General features: G+C 47.8%; 1 protein-coding gene across 2 annotated transcripts; it reads right to left on the bottom strand.

The window, feature by feature from the left end:
• Positions 1-237: 237 nt before the first annotated feature.
• cgnb (cingulin b) lies at positions 238-14,241 on the bottom strand. Of its 2 annotated transcripts, XM_062487083.1 has the most exons (21): positions 14,071-14,241; positions 9,975-11,154; positions 9,568-9,668; positions 9,407-9,470; positions 7,708-7,823; positions 7,434-7,566; positions 7,122-7,334; positions 6,707-6,855; positions 6,163-6,189; positions 5,548-5,650; positions 5,131-5,343; positions 4,951-5,031; positions 4,502-4,747; positions 4,206-4,376; positions 3,940-4,101; positions 3,735-3,824; positions 3,558-3,641; positions 3,300-3,418; positions 2,903-3,011; positions 2,496-2,659; positions 238-1,693 (listed from the first exon to the last, which is right to left on the bottom strand). In XM_062487083.1, the coding sequence occupies exons 2-21, from the start codon at positions 11,127-11,129 to the stop codon at positions 1,558-1,560; spliced, it is 3,636 nt and encodes a 1,211-aa protein (XP_062343067.1). In that variant the 5' UTR covers positions 11,130-11,154; positions 14,071-14,241; the 3' UTR covers positions 238-1,557. The 2 variants fall into 2 exon arrangements, with proteins under 2 accessions (XP_062343067.1, XP_062343068.1); XM_062487084.1 differs by lacking the exon at positions 6,163-6,189.
• Between the last annotated feature and the right edge of the window lie 396 nt (positions 14,242-14,637).

Genomic DNA, 14,637 nt, shown 5'->3' with positions numbered 1-14,637 from the left:
GGGTCAAGGTTTGTGTGACTGTGGCTATGTAATAAGGAAGTTGGACCATTTGCTATTATCAAAGAGAGATATAAGTTCTTTGCCATTATACACGATCGCTGCCTCTGATTGGTCTGCTAAATCTCTTCCTTTCACTTTATGGATGGTTGACTCATTTCTGTCCTGCACAGAATCATACTGACTCAAATGGTAGTGGGTGAAATAGTCTGAGATAAAAAATAAAACAACCCATTCATCTGTATGTACAAAGTCTAAAATGTATTTGAGATAGCAAAGTGTCAACGTTCTAGAAAAGTGTAAACAATTGTGCACTACATATCAAATATACCATATATCAACCATATAAACATACAATTTTCATCTTTAGAATACCAAGAATTTTGAGCTTCACAAAGACATTTTAAACAGAAAAGTAAGTACTGAGTTTCCGACAATTCAGTTGTTTGTAAGAAAAAATTATAATCTAAAAGGCAGTTGCAAGGAGAGAAAATGACACAATTTCAAGTCTAACCTTGGGATTCAAAGTCAAAGAAATGTATAATCAACACAAAAATAATTTGCAGCAGCAAAGTACAACACTGAACACAAACAATCATAACTACAACTTCATTTGATAACAGGTAACAATAAAACCTTAAGGCATTTCAGTAGAGGCTGCAAAGTTCCAGAACAGCCTGGGGTTTGAGGGCATTGACAGAAATAAAAAGAAGAATGTATCTATAGCTGAGAACTTCCCTTGGAGGGTAAACAAACTGTAAACCTGACTGACCTGAATATCTGGTGTTTAACCAGAAACGTTTGGGCCTTCCTTTAAGCTGCCCTAAATTAAAGGCTGAGGGGTACCAAAAAAAATCATTAACTTTACTTCAGATAAAAAGGTATACCATCACCAAAGTAACATAGAAGACATGCTACAAACACAAAGGGTACAGCAGTATCATGTATAGTCGTCATGTCGTGCCTGGAGCTTAACACTACAACATTGAACATAAAACCGCAGTGCTTCTGAACATATTAAGGACAAACATGCTTGTTGCCTTTTGGATTTAAAACAGTATGACTCTGGAAGTCGGAAAAACGTGCAAAAGTTGTGAAAACTGTAAAAATCCACATTAACAACTTCAAACAACTATAAAAGTAATTTCTTGTTTCATTAATGTTCTGCATCAGTGAATGTTGGAGTAATGATGCAGTAATACACATTAATAAGCATTCTGAAAAACACATCAAGAACAGTAAAACCGTCACTCCAAGTAGATCGATACGCTTCCCTTGTGATACGGAACATTCATGAAATCAGCACACTTATCACAGCAGAAGGTGCCAGGATGGAGTGCCAGAATGCTACTCTGTACTGGCAGAATGCCTGGTTTTGAAACAGCCAGCTTTATAATAGCTCCTCTTGAACATTTTTATTTTGGCTGCAAGGCATTTATGTAGTGCTTGGCATCTATGCTTATCATTAAGCCCTAAGAACTTCTCGTTGAGACAATCCAAGTTAAAGTCTGAAACACTCGTTTTTCACCCTTTTCTCTCCCTCTCGCCCTTCCTCGTACTCTAGCAGTTGGTTGTCTGCAGTTGTGCCTCGGTGAGGATGGAAGCGATGCTGTTGGTGTCGTACAAGCCGTCCTCGTCCTCCGAGCTGAGGTTGGACGAGCCCATGACCGGGCGACGCGCCTGCTGCACCTTCCTCCTGCAGGAGACAGCATCAACACACCACTGAATCTGGAGCGTTTATCCAAAGCAAAGCTGTGCAGAGTAGGCATACCAGGAAGTGCTGGTGTATACCGAGAGAATGCCTCAGATACTGTGCTTGTGCTTCAGATCAAATGCCGGAGAGTTTCAGAAGAATTTAAGACATTCAGTGAGTGATAGAAGAGCACCACCTGCTGGATCTGAGAGGTTTCACATTCAGCCTCTAGGAAACACAGAGTGGGAGTGATCCAAGAGGAATGTATACTACAGCAGTAATAACGAGTATATAAGTGGCAGAGTCATGCCCTGCATGGGATAACTAGTATACCAGAGTCACGTCCTGCATGGGATAACTAGTATACCAGAGTCACGTCCTGCATGGGATAACTAGTATACCAGAGTCACGTCCTGCATGGGATAACTAGTATACCAGAGTCACGTCCTGCATGAGATAACTAGTATACCAGAGTCACGTCCTGCATGGGATAACTAGTATACCAGAGTCACGTCCTGCATGATATAACTAGTATACCAGGGTTACGTCCTGCATGAGATAACTAGTATACCAGAGTCACGTCCTGCATGAGATAACTAGTATACCAGAGTCACGTCCTGCATGAGATAACTAGTATACCAGAGTCACGTCCTGCATGATATAACTAGTATACCAGAGTTACGTCCTGCATGAGATAACTAGTATACCAGAGTCACGTCCTGCATGGGATAACTAGTATACCAGAGTCACGTCCTGCATGATATAACTAGTATACCAGAGTCACGTCCTGTGTCGAGAGTCTTACTTGAGCTCAGCCTCCAGGGTGGAGATCTTTGCCTGCTGAGTGTCCTGCAGCTCCTGCTGCTCCTCCAGCTCCCTCAGAACCTTCCGGCGCACCCCCTCCAGACGCTCCACCTCGCTCTCGCTCTCGTCCACCTGCCTCTTCAGGGCCTTCACACGCAGCGCCAGCTGGTATGAAAAGAGAGACAGGTGGGGGTTTTACGGGGGGCAACGGAATGTTCAGGAAGGCTTTGAGAGGACGAAAAACTTTGGATGAGCTGGATGACTTTGTGAGAAGGGAAGACAGAGTTCCATGTGTTCCGTGAGGAGAGGTTGGAGAGTGGCCGCGGGAAAGATGACACACGGGACCAAATGCAGCCAGGTGGAGGTAGAGAGATGCTGCTCAGATGATGTGAGGCTAGCACGTCGTACCTGATCTCTCTGCTCGGCGTGCGTGTTCCTTTCCTGGTCCAGAGTGATGTTCAGGTCCTTCAGCTTCCTCTCCATTCTCCTTTGGGAGGCCTGGATACTGCCTTTCTCCCTGACAAGTCAGAGTTACAGTGCATGTCACTACGAGTTGCAGAGCTTGTTAAAAACGGCAGGACTCCTTTAAGCGAGCACGGATATTAATAGGATTAGTATCAAGCAGAAGACAATTAGTGACTGTGCACATCAGACCAGCGGTTGAGCTCATCTTTAACAGAGCTAGACTGTAATACAATATCTAGACAAAAAAGCACGTGTAAAAGCTTGGAAATGCATGTACATGTGCAAATTACATGTGCTTGCTATGCCCAGTGGTTTTGCATGCGTGCTCGTGTGTTCGCACCTCTCCTCGCTGCGCAGCCTCTCCTCCAGCTCCTGGACTTTGCCCTCCAGCAGTGAGATTCCAGCCGGAAGTCGAGACTGGCCCTCCATATCCGCCACGCGAGACTTCAGATCCTTCACCTGACAAGAGAGACACGAGAAATGGCTCAGGCTGGATCATAACCCAGGCCCCTGCGGCAAGGCCTCAGCCTACATGGCACAGGCGCTTGACCGGTGAGATAGCGGTGCACCCATAAGGTGTCTCTCTCATGGCGGGTACCTGTCTCTCCATGGAACTCTTGTCCATCTCCAGGTCATGTCTGGAGGATCGCTCCTGCAACAGGTCTGCACGGAGCTGGTCGACCTGTGACAGGAAGGGGAGGACAGAGAAGTGTTACCAGTCTTGTTTTCAAGTGCCGTTCCAGACACATGGCCCCGCGTGTTTTCACATCTCTACCTGTTCTCTGCTGCGGGCGATTCGGTCGTTCAGAAGCTCCACGCTGCTCTTCTCCTCGTCCAGCTCAATCTCCATCGTCTTCACTTTATCCTGACGCACAAACCAGAAAGTGAGGAATCCTATATTTTCTCGAAGTCCTCTCATACCACTGACTCGATGACACCCGTTTTCGCACCAGAACCTTTGAGCCCCTGCGTGCCCTCACCTCAAGGGCCCTGATCTCCCTGCCTCGGTCGGTGTGGGAGCTTCTCTCCGACTCCAGCTCGCTCTCCAGGTGCTTGAGGCGGCTGCTCAGTAGGTCTCTCTCCAGCTGAGCGCCGTCTCTCTCCTCTCCACACGCCAGCAGATCCTTCTTGAGACGGGACGCCTGCAGGAACAAAAGGGCCAAAAACGCTCAAAGCCACTCAAGTCTTCCCTCCTCCTCTTTTCTCCTTTTCCTTCGGTCCCTCACCCCTCCCACCCTTTCCTCACCTCCTCCTGCAGGCTCTTCTGGGCGGCCTGGGCCCTCTGCAGCTCAGCCAGCCTGTCCTTGCTGTTGCGCTGGGCGTCCAGCAAGTCCCTTCTGGAGCGCTCGCGGTAGTCGTCCAGCTGGCTCTGCAGCGTCTGCACCGACTGGCGCGAGTCCCCCATCATCATCTCCATCTGGGAAGGGGGGGTGGGGGGGGAGGAGAGGATGGATGGATTATTGACCATCTCAAAAGAGCATAACTGTGCAACCACACTCTCAATTCCTCCCACTCCCCAGCTCTCTTAATACGCACACGCACCTCCTTGTTGATTTTCTCCAAAGCCCTGTCCAGTAGCCTTTTCTGCTCCTCCAGGTCGCTTTTGCCCCTCTTCAGCACCTCCCTCTCCAGGTCCCTCTCCTCCAGGCGCCGGCTCAGCTCCTCCTTCTCCTTGCCCGCGCGAGAGGCTGCTCGTCTGGCCTCCTCCAGCTGGGACCTCAGGGAGCGGTTCTCGTCCTCCAGGGCCTGCTCGGTGTCTGAGCTCAGGGGGACGCTGGAGTGGAGACGCTGTGGAAGGGAAACAGAACACCAAGAGTGAGATCATCAACGTAGGCGTCGTGTACGTCTGTATGAGAATGTCGAATCATTTAAGTACAATTGAGTCAATTTAGTTGAATTAAAAATGTGTTTTCATGTCAGAAACTCGGTTTTCTATGTGTCAGAGCACTGGTCCTGTGTGTACATGAGTCTCTCCATTGAATGTGTTGTACCATGCGGGCTAGTCTCTCCCTGAGACGCGTGTTGGTTTCCTGAAGCTCCAGGTTGGTCTCTTTGGTGCTCTCCTGATCCAGCTGTGAAGGTGGGAAGGGAGAGGGGGGGGTTGTGTGAAAACCCTTCACTCAAAACACATTCAACCAATCATGGATGGGTTAAGGACACTGATGTCTCACCTCCTTTGTCTTCTCCAGTGCCTTCTGGAGCTCATCCCTGTCTCTCTGTGATTGGTCCTTCAGTCTGTCAATCTCGGCGCTCAGTCTGGCCTCCTTCTCTTCGCTGGCTGCCCTCAACGCTCTCAGGTCCTCCTCCTTCTTCCTCGACTCAGCTCTTTGTTTGTCGAGCTCTGAGCGAGTCTGCTTGATATCATCATGGCGACGCTGAGGGTCCTTAAAAAAAAAGTAATCAGAACGGATGAATTAAGTGCATGTGGAGGGGAATGTTCGTGAGTGGGCATAATGAGTGTGTGAGACAGTATGTGTGTGTGCGTGTGTGTGTGAGTGTGTGCCCTTCAGCGTGTGAGGGAGGGGGGGGGGGAATTCAAGAATTCTTAAACCAGTTTCTTTGTGAAATGCTTTGTAAGCAGGAGTTACCGGTGAGTCTGTGTCATCTAGCACAGGTATCTTCTTCATGGATATCTGAAGCTTTTTCAGCTCCTCCTCAAACTCATCCTTTTCCAGGCAAGCTCTCAGGAGACTAGACAAAGAAAACAGACAGTGAATAATTAACGCCACACCCGGTGTAAACAATAACAAGCACACACTAGGGCTATGGAGCATTGCAAACAAACACATAGTAAGTTCTACTTTCAGACACCTGAAAAGTGTTTCGTGAACCTGAATGAAAATCACTGAATCAATAAAGATTTATACTGATCAGTGTTCGAGTTGATCACAGATACCATATTGATCAGACACCTGATTCAAGTTGACTTGAAGTTGAATCATCATTCATCATGTTAAACTTGATTGAAATGAAGTAGGATGAACTAAATCAATTGATTCATAAATCTCAACTGATCGGTTGCTCATTGGTTTGTCGGACAAAGACCGATTGTTGTTATTGAATGATCAGAACTGAATGATCAGCCAAATGTCACTTGGGATGCATGCAGGAGGGTTGCATATCTCAAGTGAAGATTTGGCTCTGACACAAAGCTAGTCTGCCGTACTCAGATCAAACAGAGTGAGTTTGAGCTTCTCTCTCACATGCATGTCGCGCTCTCCAGTCTCTTCCTGCCCAACACAAGTCAAGGAGGAAAACAAAAAGGAACAAAGAGTGACCGCGTTAAAGTGAAGCAAACAGTAGAAAAGGTCAACATTTTCAAGCCTGAAAATACCTTTACCAGGTCAAAATACCCTGAATTCAAACCCATTTTCCTTTGACTTCAGGATTTGAACTTAGACATACATGTTAAGAATATGTGCACAAGAACGTTCTCAGAAATGGAGTCGATACCACAATGCAAACACTTGACCATGAAGAGAGGTTATGTTTAAAAAAAAACACAGATAGGACTTATCTTAAAACTGGAGTCTAATCTGCTTTTGCTTACTGGCCCACTTGACATCGTTTTGGCATAACAACAGAGTGCCCTGTTCTCCAACCATGCGTTCTGTTTGACTAAGGTAGTCAAGACATTGCTTCACATACAACACAGAGGGGGGGACAGTGTTTTGACAGAAACGACGTACTACCACGTCCGGTGGTGTTCGTCGTGAGCGTGGCTGGTAGGTGGAGGGACAGACTCACTCTTGTTTGCTGTTTTGGAGTTCCTCTGTGGCGGTGTCCAGCTGGGACCTCCACAGGCCCTCTTGGTCTCGGCAGCTCTCTAGCTCCTCCTCCAGGCTGAACATGGACTCGTTCACCTTCTGCCTCTCCTCTTCAATCTGCTGCTGCGACTGACACACGGGAAGAGACCATTGAGGGGATCGGGTAGAAGACCCGTGCATACATGGTACCTTAAACGATCACATATAGTACCCAGGCGTAAAGTATGTGTGGCGACTGTGCTCCAGCGTGTCCCTCGTCTTGTCCAGCTATTTCCATACCCCAGTCTATACCCTCCCTGTGACAGAGTGGCCCTTGGACATCTGAGAACAAGCTCAAGCTTGTCCTTCCTCCCCTGCCCCCCCCCACCCCCCTCGTCCTAGATCTCTGCGTCTACCTGCGAGACCTGCTCCATGGTCGAGTGGAGGGTCTCCATGTCCCGGTGGTACTGCTCTCTGAGGACCTCCATCTCCTTGTCGTGAGACTCCACCTCGTCCTTGAGCGCCCCCTTCAGGGCGGTCAGCTCCCTCTCGCGCTGGTGCAGCTGCTCCTCCTGCCGCTGGCGCAGCATGGCCGCCTCGGCCAGCTCGGCCTTCAGCATCATCACATCCTGCGGACAAACCGGGGGGAGGAGATGAGGGGTTCACGTACGAAGGGGCAGTGCTCCTTATTTACAGTTCTGAGTCTGTGAGTGTGTGTGTGAGTGTACCGTCTGCAGTGAAACTGTGTGTGGAGAGCTCTCCGAGATTCCCCTCAACTCTTCCTGAAGCTCTGCCAGTTGGTCTTCATGCTGACGGACGCGAGACTCCGCCTCCTCCCTGGCCATCCGTAGCTGGGTCAACCTTAGGGAGGAGCCAATCCATAATCAATTACTAATCAATATACTCATCAAGCAGCAAAGCAGTGGATTTAAAAGACACACCAAAAACTATCTGCCAAAGTGAAGTGGCTTGACTAGTGTTTGGTCAAAAGGGAGTCCTTACTCTTCCTGGGCCTCCAGCAGTTCAGTTTGTTTGCTGTCTAGTTGTTTCTGCAGCTGGGTGTTCTCATGAAGACAGTCCTCCAGATCCTTCTTTAGGTTTCTCTCAACTCCTGATGGCTGAGAGCACACACACACACACACACACATCAGCACAAATATGACACAGCAAACTGTAGTCCTATTTTGTCTCCTCCTCAGGTACAGTATGTACTGTACAGTATCATCCAAACTAAGTCGTCCAATAAGGAAAAAATCCTAGCTTTCCATGCAGCCATCAAAGCAACTGATAACAGGACTAAACAAGCTCAAATTCTTTCCAGTGGCTACAGTAGCTCAATTGTATAGCAGGCAGGACACAGTGTGAGAATCAACCAATTTTTCATACTTCAGAGTACCACCGTCCTTCAACACAAGCGACTCCATTTCAATGTTTTCAAAGAGCAAAGCTGTAGCGTGCCTTATCCGCCGCCTACACCAGAGCTGCACTGTTTGTCAGGACTGCTAATCCCTGAATAGACCAGCAGCAGCAATAGCTGCATATGAAACCCTCCTACACACTCTTTCTACAGAGTTTAGATGGGGCTCAGAGAGAGAGAGAGACAGAGAGAGACAGAGAGACAGAGAGACAGAGAGACAGAGAGACAGAGAGACAGAGAGACAGAGAGGGAGAGAGAAACAAGTCATCCTTGAGGATCTGTCATTCCTCTTGTTCGGGGTATCAGACTTTGATTATCGAGTGTGCATTGGAAGAGATTATTGTCGCTTTAATGAAAGTGTGATAATAGGCAACACATACCCACACAACCTCAGGCACAACCACGCTAGCTAGCGCACCAGGAGCAAGCCCTCACCAGGAGGACCAGGAAATAAAAAACTGTCCACAGGTACGAATGAGGGCTGAAAAACAAACCCTCTTCCTTATCACAGGATACTCAGCTCACAGTAAATGGCTTTGTCCTCCACCACTCCTAAAATGACCCCTCATTAGGGGGGGGCAGTAACTGGGGCCTAGGTAAGACGGACACTTCCCGCCCCACGTTGCTATGGATACCACAGAACACATGACCCCACAGAGGGACACTTTCCTCCAGCTAGCCAACCACCACCTGGTGCCGGGTTCCAGTCCAATTCAATTATTGATGTGTTCCAAAGACCGGGACTCCAAATGCACTGCCCCTTATCATCTTCCCTCTGCGGGTGCAGCGTTGCTAAGAGACCACAGGGATGATTTGAATGCAGGCATAGATATAAACCCAGTGAGAGTTACGTAATAAGAGTTCATACTCAGGAGGTTAAACAAAAACATACAGTATATTAACATGCTACACACGCATGCATGAATATTGATGCATGTGCAAAAAAACTAATGTAATTAGCATTAGAGGACACCAAGGCCACTACGACTAAGACTATTCTGTACAATAAATACTGTACAAAGAACATAAAGTGACAAACAGGAGCTTAGTCTGTCCAGCAATGCTGAGATACTGCCAAAACTAGGCGGATCATTTGAAATTCTCTGCACAACACTTAATCTTCACATTTTTCCTCTGTTAACATGGGCGGCCTTGGAGACAGACAAGCTTACTGGCAAACAAAAGAGTGCATCCCTTTCACACACAGGCCCCTACATCCTCACATAGTGTCAAGTCAAACACACAGACATACATCCACTCACTTATACATCCACTCACTTATACCTTAGCATCGTTTGGTGTCTCATTGACATGGTTGACTTTTCGATTGATGGACAGGTCACTGGGCCTGGTGCAAAAACAAGCATGGCAAGAGTAATGCCGGATTAGATGGGTTGCGATGTGGCCTGATGGGAAGGATTTGACTGAGTCACTCTCTCACGTACCCTTCCTTCAGGAGGGAGGGGATGGCCTGCTTTGTCAGGGCTTCCTCTCCGTTGATGACCTCTGCACTTCGACCCCGCTCCCTCAGAGGGGGGGGCATTCCCTTTAATGAGAGAGAGAGAGAGAGAGAGAGAGAGAGAGAGAGAGAGAGAGAGAGAGAGAGAGAGAGAGAGAGAGAGAGAGAGAGAGAGAGAGAGAGAGAGAGAGAGAGAGAGAGAGAGAGAGAGAGAGAGAGAGAGAGAGAGAGAGAGAGAGAGAGAGAGAGAGAGAGAGAGAGAGAGAGAGAGAGAGAGAGAGAGAGAGAGAACGAGTGAAAGAGAAAGACAGAGAAAGGGAAGGTAAACCAGGGTGAATGGTACCAGCACAGGGGGAAAAAACCCTGTAAGTCACAAATAGCCATTTTACTCACAGGTTTCTTGGGTGGAATGGCTGGAGGAATGTCCTTGGCAGCGAACTTCCCAGGTGTCTTGTTGATGCTCGCTGGCTTGGAGGCAGAGAGAGCTGTCCCCTTGGCAATGGAGACGGGGCTCTTTGCTAGGCTACCGTGAGGAGGGGTGGAGGTGGCGGAGGAGGCGGAGGAAGGCGTGAGCGAGGAGGCGTAGGGGTTGGGAGTAGTAGCCGGGTGAGGAGTCGCGGAGTCTTCAGGGGCGTTCTTCCGGGCGTCCAGACTTCGGGAGCGCCTGCGTTCGTCGAACCTGAGCCGCTGTCTGGCCCCGGTGCGCCCCCTGGTCTGCACGCCGGGAGTGCTGCTGTTAAACTTGCTGATGAGCTTGTTGATGGGAGCCAGGGAGTTGGTGTCTATGGCGGCCACAGGCTCCTCCTCCTCAAACGGCACTGGTGGAGGGGGTTCTGGGAATGTCTCCGGGGATGAATCGAGCTTCTTACCGCTGTGTCTGCCAAGTGACCCAGTAAGCCCCACCCCATTCTTAGGCCCTCTGGACCCCACCCCTTTGAGACCAACAGGCTTGAGCCCCGCCTCGTTAAACACATCTTCGTCCTGACTGGGCCAGCTGCTGTCCTTTTCTACTCCATTGGTCGGTTTCGGGTGGGGGTCCATCTTCGCTCTGTCTGCCCGCCCCTCCCTCCCTGTCCCGCCCTCCCCCTCCCCCTGGGTCCCTGCCTGACCGTCCCCTGGGGGTCTCCTAAAGGGGCTCCCAAAGGCCTCCTGCTCTTCTGTCGGGGAGGCTGAGGAGACTGGGGAGCTGGCTGGCTGTTCAGGTTTGTAAGGGTTTGGTATTTCTCCAGGGTCCTTCCCTCTAGGCAGGCTACTGTAGGGGGAAGCAAGCGCTGAGCTTGGGGCCTTGGGCTGCACCTGGGGAGGATCGGTCTTCAGCTGGACCCCATACGAGTCTCCTTTCTCCCCATCCTTCAGGACCACGTAGGGCTGCCCGGATATGCCCTGCACTCGAACCGCAACGCCATACTTGTTGGAGGGGGGCGTTGCGTTATTGCGACCCCTGGTCTTTTCCGGGTAGCCCCCGCCAGTGTCATGGAGGTCTTTGATGAAGCGGATCTGAACACCGTAGTCCACAGGGGGCTTCCTGTCCGAGGAGAGAGCGCTCATGTTGACTTCCTGAGCTGCGAGAAACCTGCACAAAGAGAGGGATGAGAGATATTCAAATGGGTTCTAAGAATAGCACCTTCCTGAAAACAAGCTACTTAGTTTTTCAGTTTCTTTGACAAAACATTATAAAAAAAGGAAGTGGATTATTTTTTCCCTATTGATCTCTATTCTTCCTGTTCTCCTTCTGAAGCCATGAATCTTAAGGGGTACACTGTCTCTCTAGATCTAACAAAGAACTGGTTCTGACTCAACACATACTTCATCCTCTCTCTCTCTCTCTCTCTCTCTCTCTCTCTCTTTCTCTCTCTCTCTCAATACACATTAAAGGAAGTGCCCATTGCTTTTGTACATCACACATTCCCAGATAGGATTTGCATGTTGCTGGTTTTCTAGGATACACCTGTCTCTCTGCCACCCTTGCATATAGCCTCCATCATTGCAATGACAACACTGACTAACTATCCGAGATCTCATTGACTTCACCATTTGGTTCTTTCTACCTTTCCTCTTTAATCACACACTTATACATACAGAGACCTACCTTCTACGTGAAATACTGTGATGATAGCTTATCTAACTAGTTCACTTTCCTAGAACTCCATGTGCACTCTATTCATCTCGAGACAATTGGGCCACTGGGACATTAAGGGGCTCTTTATTCTACTTAAGACCTCTTTTGACTGTGAGGGAGAGAGAGATACACAGAGTGAGAGAGAAAGACATAAAGGGAGGAACTTGTTATCTATGTGTGTCAGTGTGTCAATGGGAGAGGCAACACCTCAAGCCGCACCACTTCCGAGAACCTAAGATGTTTCCTTGACTTCTTCTGAGATTCTACCTTTTTAGTCAGCTGGTCCATCCGTTTGTATTCTGAAAAGCAAAGCTACTGACCGTGTTCTGCTTGAATAGGATTTTGTTGACCAACATTAATCAATTTAGATCCAAAGAAACACATAAAACAACCAATGACCCTGTGTGTCAAAACAGAGCACCCTCCCATGTGCCTCTCCAGACCTGGCCTTGCTAAGATAGCTGGAAAGAGGTGGATACTCCTCCCCATTGTCCAGGCCCCCTAGACCATGAAACACTATGGGTATGCTAGGAATGGGTTTCTCCCAGTCCACAGCAATGTCTCCCTAAGCTCTCCGTGTTCACAAGACTCACTCAGGTGGACGCATGTTTGCTTTCACACACCTGCACACCGCAGTCACTCTGTCCAAGCATGGCTCTTTATTGTTCATTTTGGGGTGACAAAAGCTGCCTTTCCTAACCTCAACCCTTGAGGCACAGTATCGGCTGAGTTAATAACCTGGAGACGATTAATCAACAGCCAGGGTTAACTGACTACTAGGTTACACTGTAACAGTCTGTGCCCTGACCAAGCTTTAGGTTAGTAGATTAACCAAGTCAATGGAAGTATTTGTCTTCTGAAAAGATTCCTAGAATTCCAGACATTCTATTTATACTAAAAGTTCCGCGTGGTTTGCATTGGTTTAAGGAGCGGATTATGAGCAACTGTACAATTGGGGAGTTGGGGCATCGAATGTATTCAGTCTCACTTGAATCTGGAAGATGTGGTTAGACTCAACAGTGTTTAGTAGGTCTAGTAACTGCATTCCCATGTAGCCTACTATGTCAGAAAACCCAAGACATAAAGATGCTTTCAAATCTGCTACTGCATGGCTGTCAATGGTGTGGCAAAATCATAAACCCAGTCTCACACATAATAACAGCATCCTATCCCATGTTGCATATATTACTCTCTCTTGCTCTCAAACAAAGCGCTCCTGTCACAAGGAGTTACTGTGTCAACAGACAGAGGAATGCCACCAAACAGGACTGCATGTCATCATCCTTCTCTTCTCATGCCCCTCTAACTCTAACTCTCACCACCCTACAAGATGTCTGAAACGTATGAATATCTGTTATTAAAACGAATGCTTTCACAAACAAGGTTTGACCAACCTCAGAATGACAACCTAACACAGCGACACTTACATTTGTTTAGGAAGGGTGTTTGTCAATCCATCTGTCTTAGGGTTATGTTGTCATTGTTGAGTGTAGGTGTGTGAGGGGGGGTAGGGTGGAGTCGTAGGTCATATGCAAAACAGCAATAAGGGGGTAGTTTATCATCAGAGGATCTGTTTCCCCGTAATTTTACTGTGCTTTAATTAAATATGTGTGCACCAAGGCATAGCTGTCAGGAAAGTTAAGCATTTTCTATTATATATATATATATATATTACACACACACACACACACACTACTGACTGTAAATGCACGCGGACACATCAAGATTTAGGCACGGTAAAGTAGGCTTGGTCAACTGTATCCAGATTGTCCAAGACTTCGGATAGCCTATAGCCTAAATTTCATTTATCCCACAATGGTACAAACTGATTATGTTTAATATCGCTCAGATAGCCTACACTAACTAAGACAGGTAACTAGCTGACACCCGACCTCATGAATTAATTGCGTCACACCCACCCAGCCGGTCAGTCGGTATCGGTTAAGCCGAAACCGGGGTGTTTATGTGGCTTGAGAACCACGAGTTGTTGTCATCGCACAGGAAAAACTGAATAGGATCAGTATGTCATACATCAGAACATGTAATGTTTGCGACGTTATTTTACAGTCACAGAGGTTGTGTTCCCGTCTACACTGGAATGCGCATTAGACTAAATTACCCACACTAACCTATCGTTCTACCATCTGGATTCAGGTTATTGTTGTGATCAGGGAATGCTGAGTGTAGTGAAGAGGCTGCCAACGCACCACAAAGCCACAGGTGTCCCCTGCTTATCCCAAAACATGCGCGATCAGCAAAAATCACCCGATTCAATAATTCTCTACATAACACATCCTCCTCTACTTCACTGAGTACAGCAAACAGTGAGCCGATAGGCTACACAGCTGTGCAAATACAAACGGACTGTACCTTCGAAAAACGAGTCCAACTCCGTCGATGAGATATTTTAGAAAGCTGTCTTGTCTTGAGCCCCTTTGATTTTCCCGTGATACGTTTGGAATAGTTGAATAAAAAAGACGACTCACAATTGCCCTTGGGCAGACTAATTTCTACTGCTGCTCGAGCAACCTGTTGCTAGTACGTCAGATAATAATTGTTTCGCCTTACTTACGCTATTGGCCGAGGACACCTTGAAAGGCGGCGCCTACTAGCCGTAGTACTCTAGTCATTGCCAGTCGAGCGCTTTTCCCTGGCGCTCCCAAAATTATGCAGAGCCATATTTTCTGTCAAAATCACATATTAATATGGTTGACAGTTTTTGTTGTTTTTTAGGGGGGAAGGGTGCAAACGAATTTCCGGGCCCATGGTTTTCTTCATCATACCTGCTAGTCGCAGTGGACCTACTGTGGGCTACTTCACTAGTCATTGGGGAAGAATAGCTTAGTGATTTTTTTTAAGTACCAAATCATGTCGGACTGTGCGTATTTTATTAACTGTGACATTAATGTGTCAATGTAGAACACTAAGTGTAACTCT

The sequence above is a fragment of the Osmerus eperlanus genome, chromosome 20, assembly GCF_963692335.1.
Source record: "Osmerus eperlanus chromosome 20, fOsmEpe2.1, whole genome shotgun sequence".
In the NCBI taxonomy this organism is placed as follows: Eukaryota; Metazoa; Chordata; class Actinopteri; order Osmeriformes; family Osmeridae; genus Osmerus; species Osmerus eperlanus.
The sequence above is the reverse complement of the archived record's forward strand: the minus strand, read 5'-3'. Positions and strand labels throughout refer to the sequence as shown.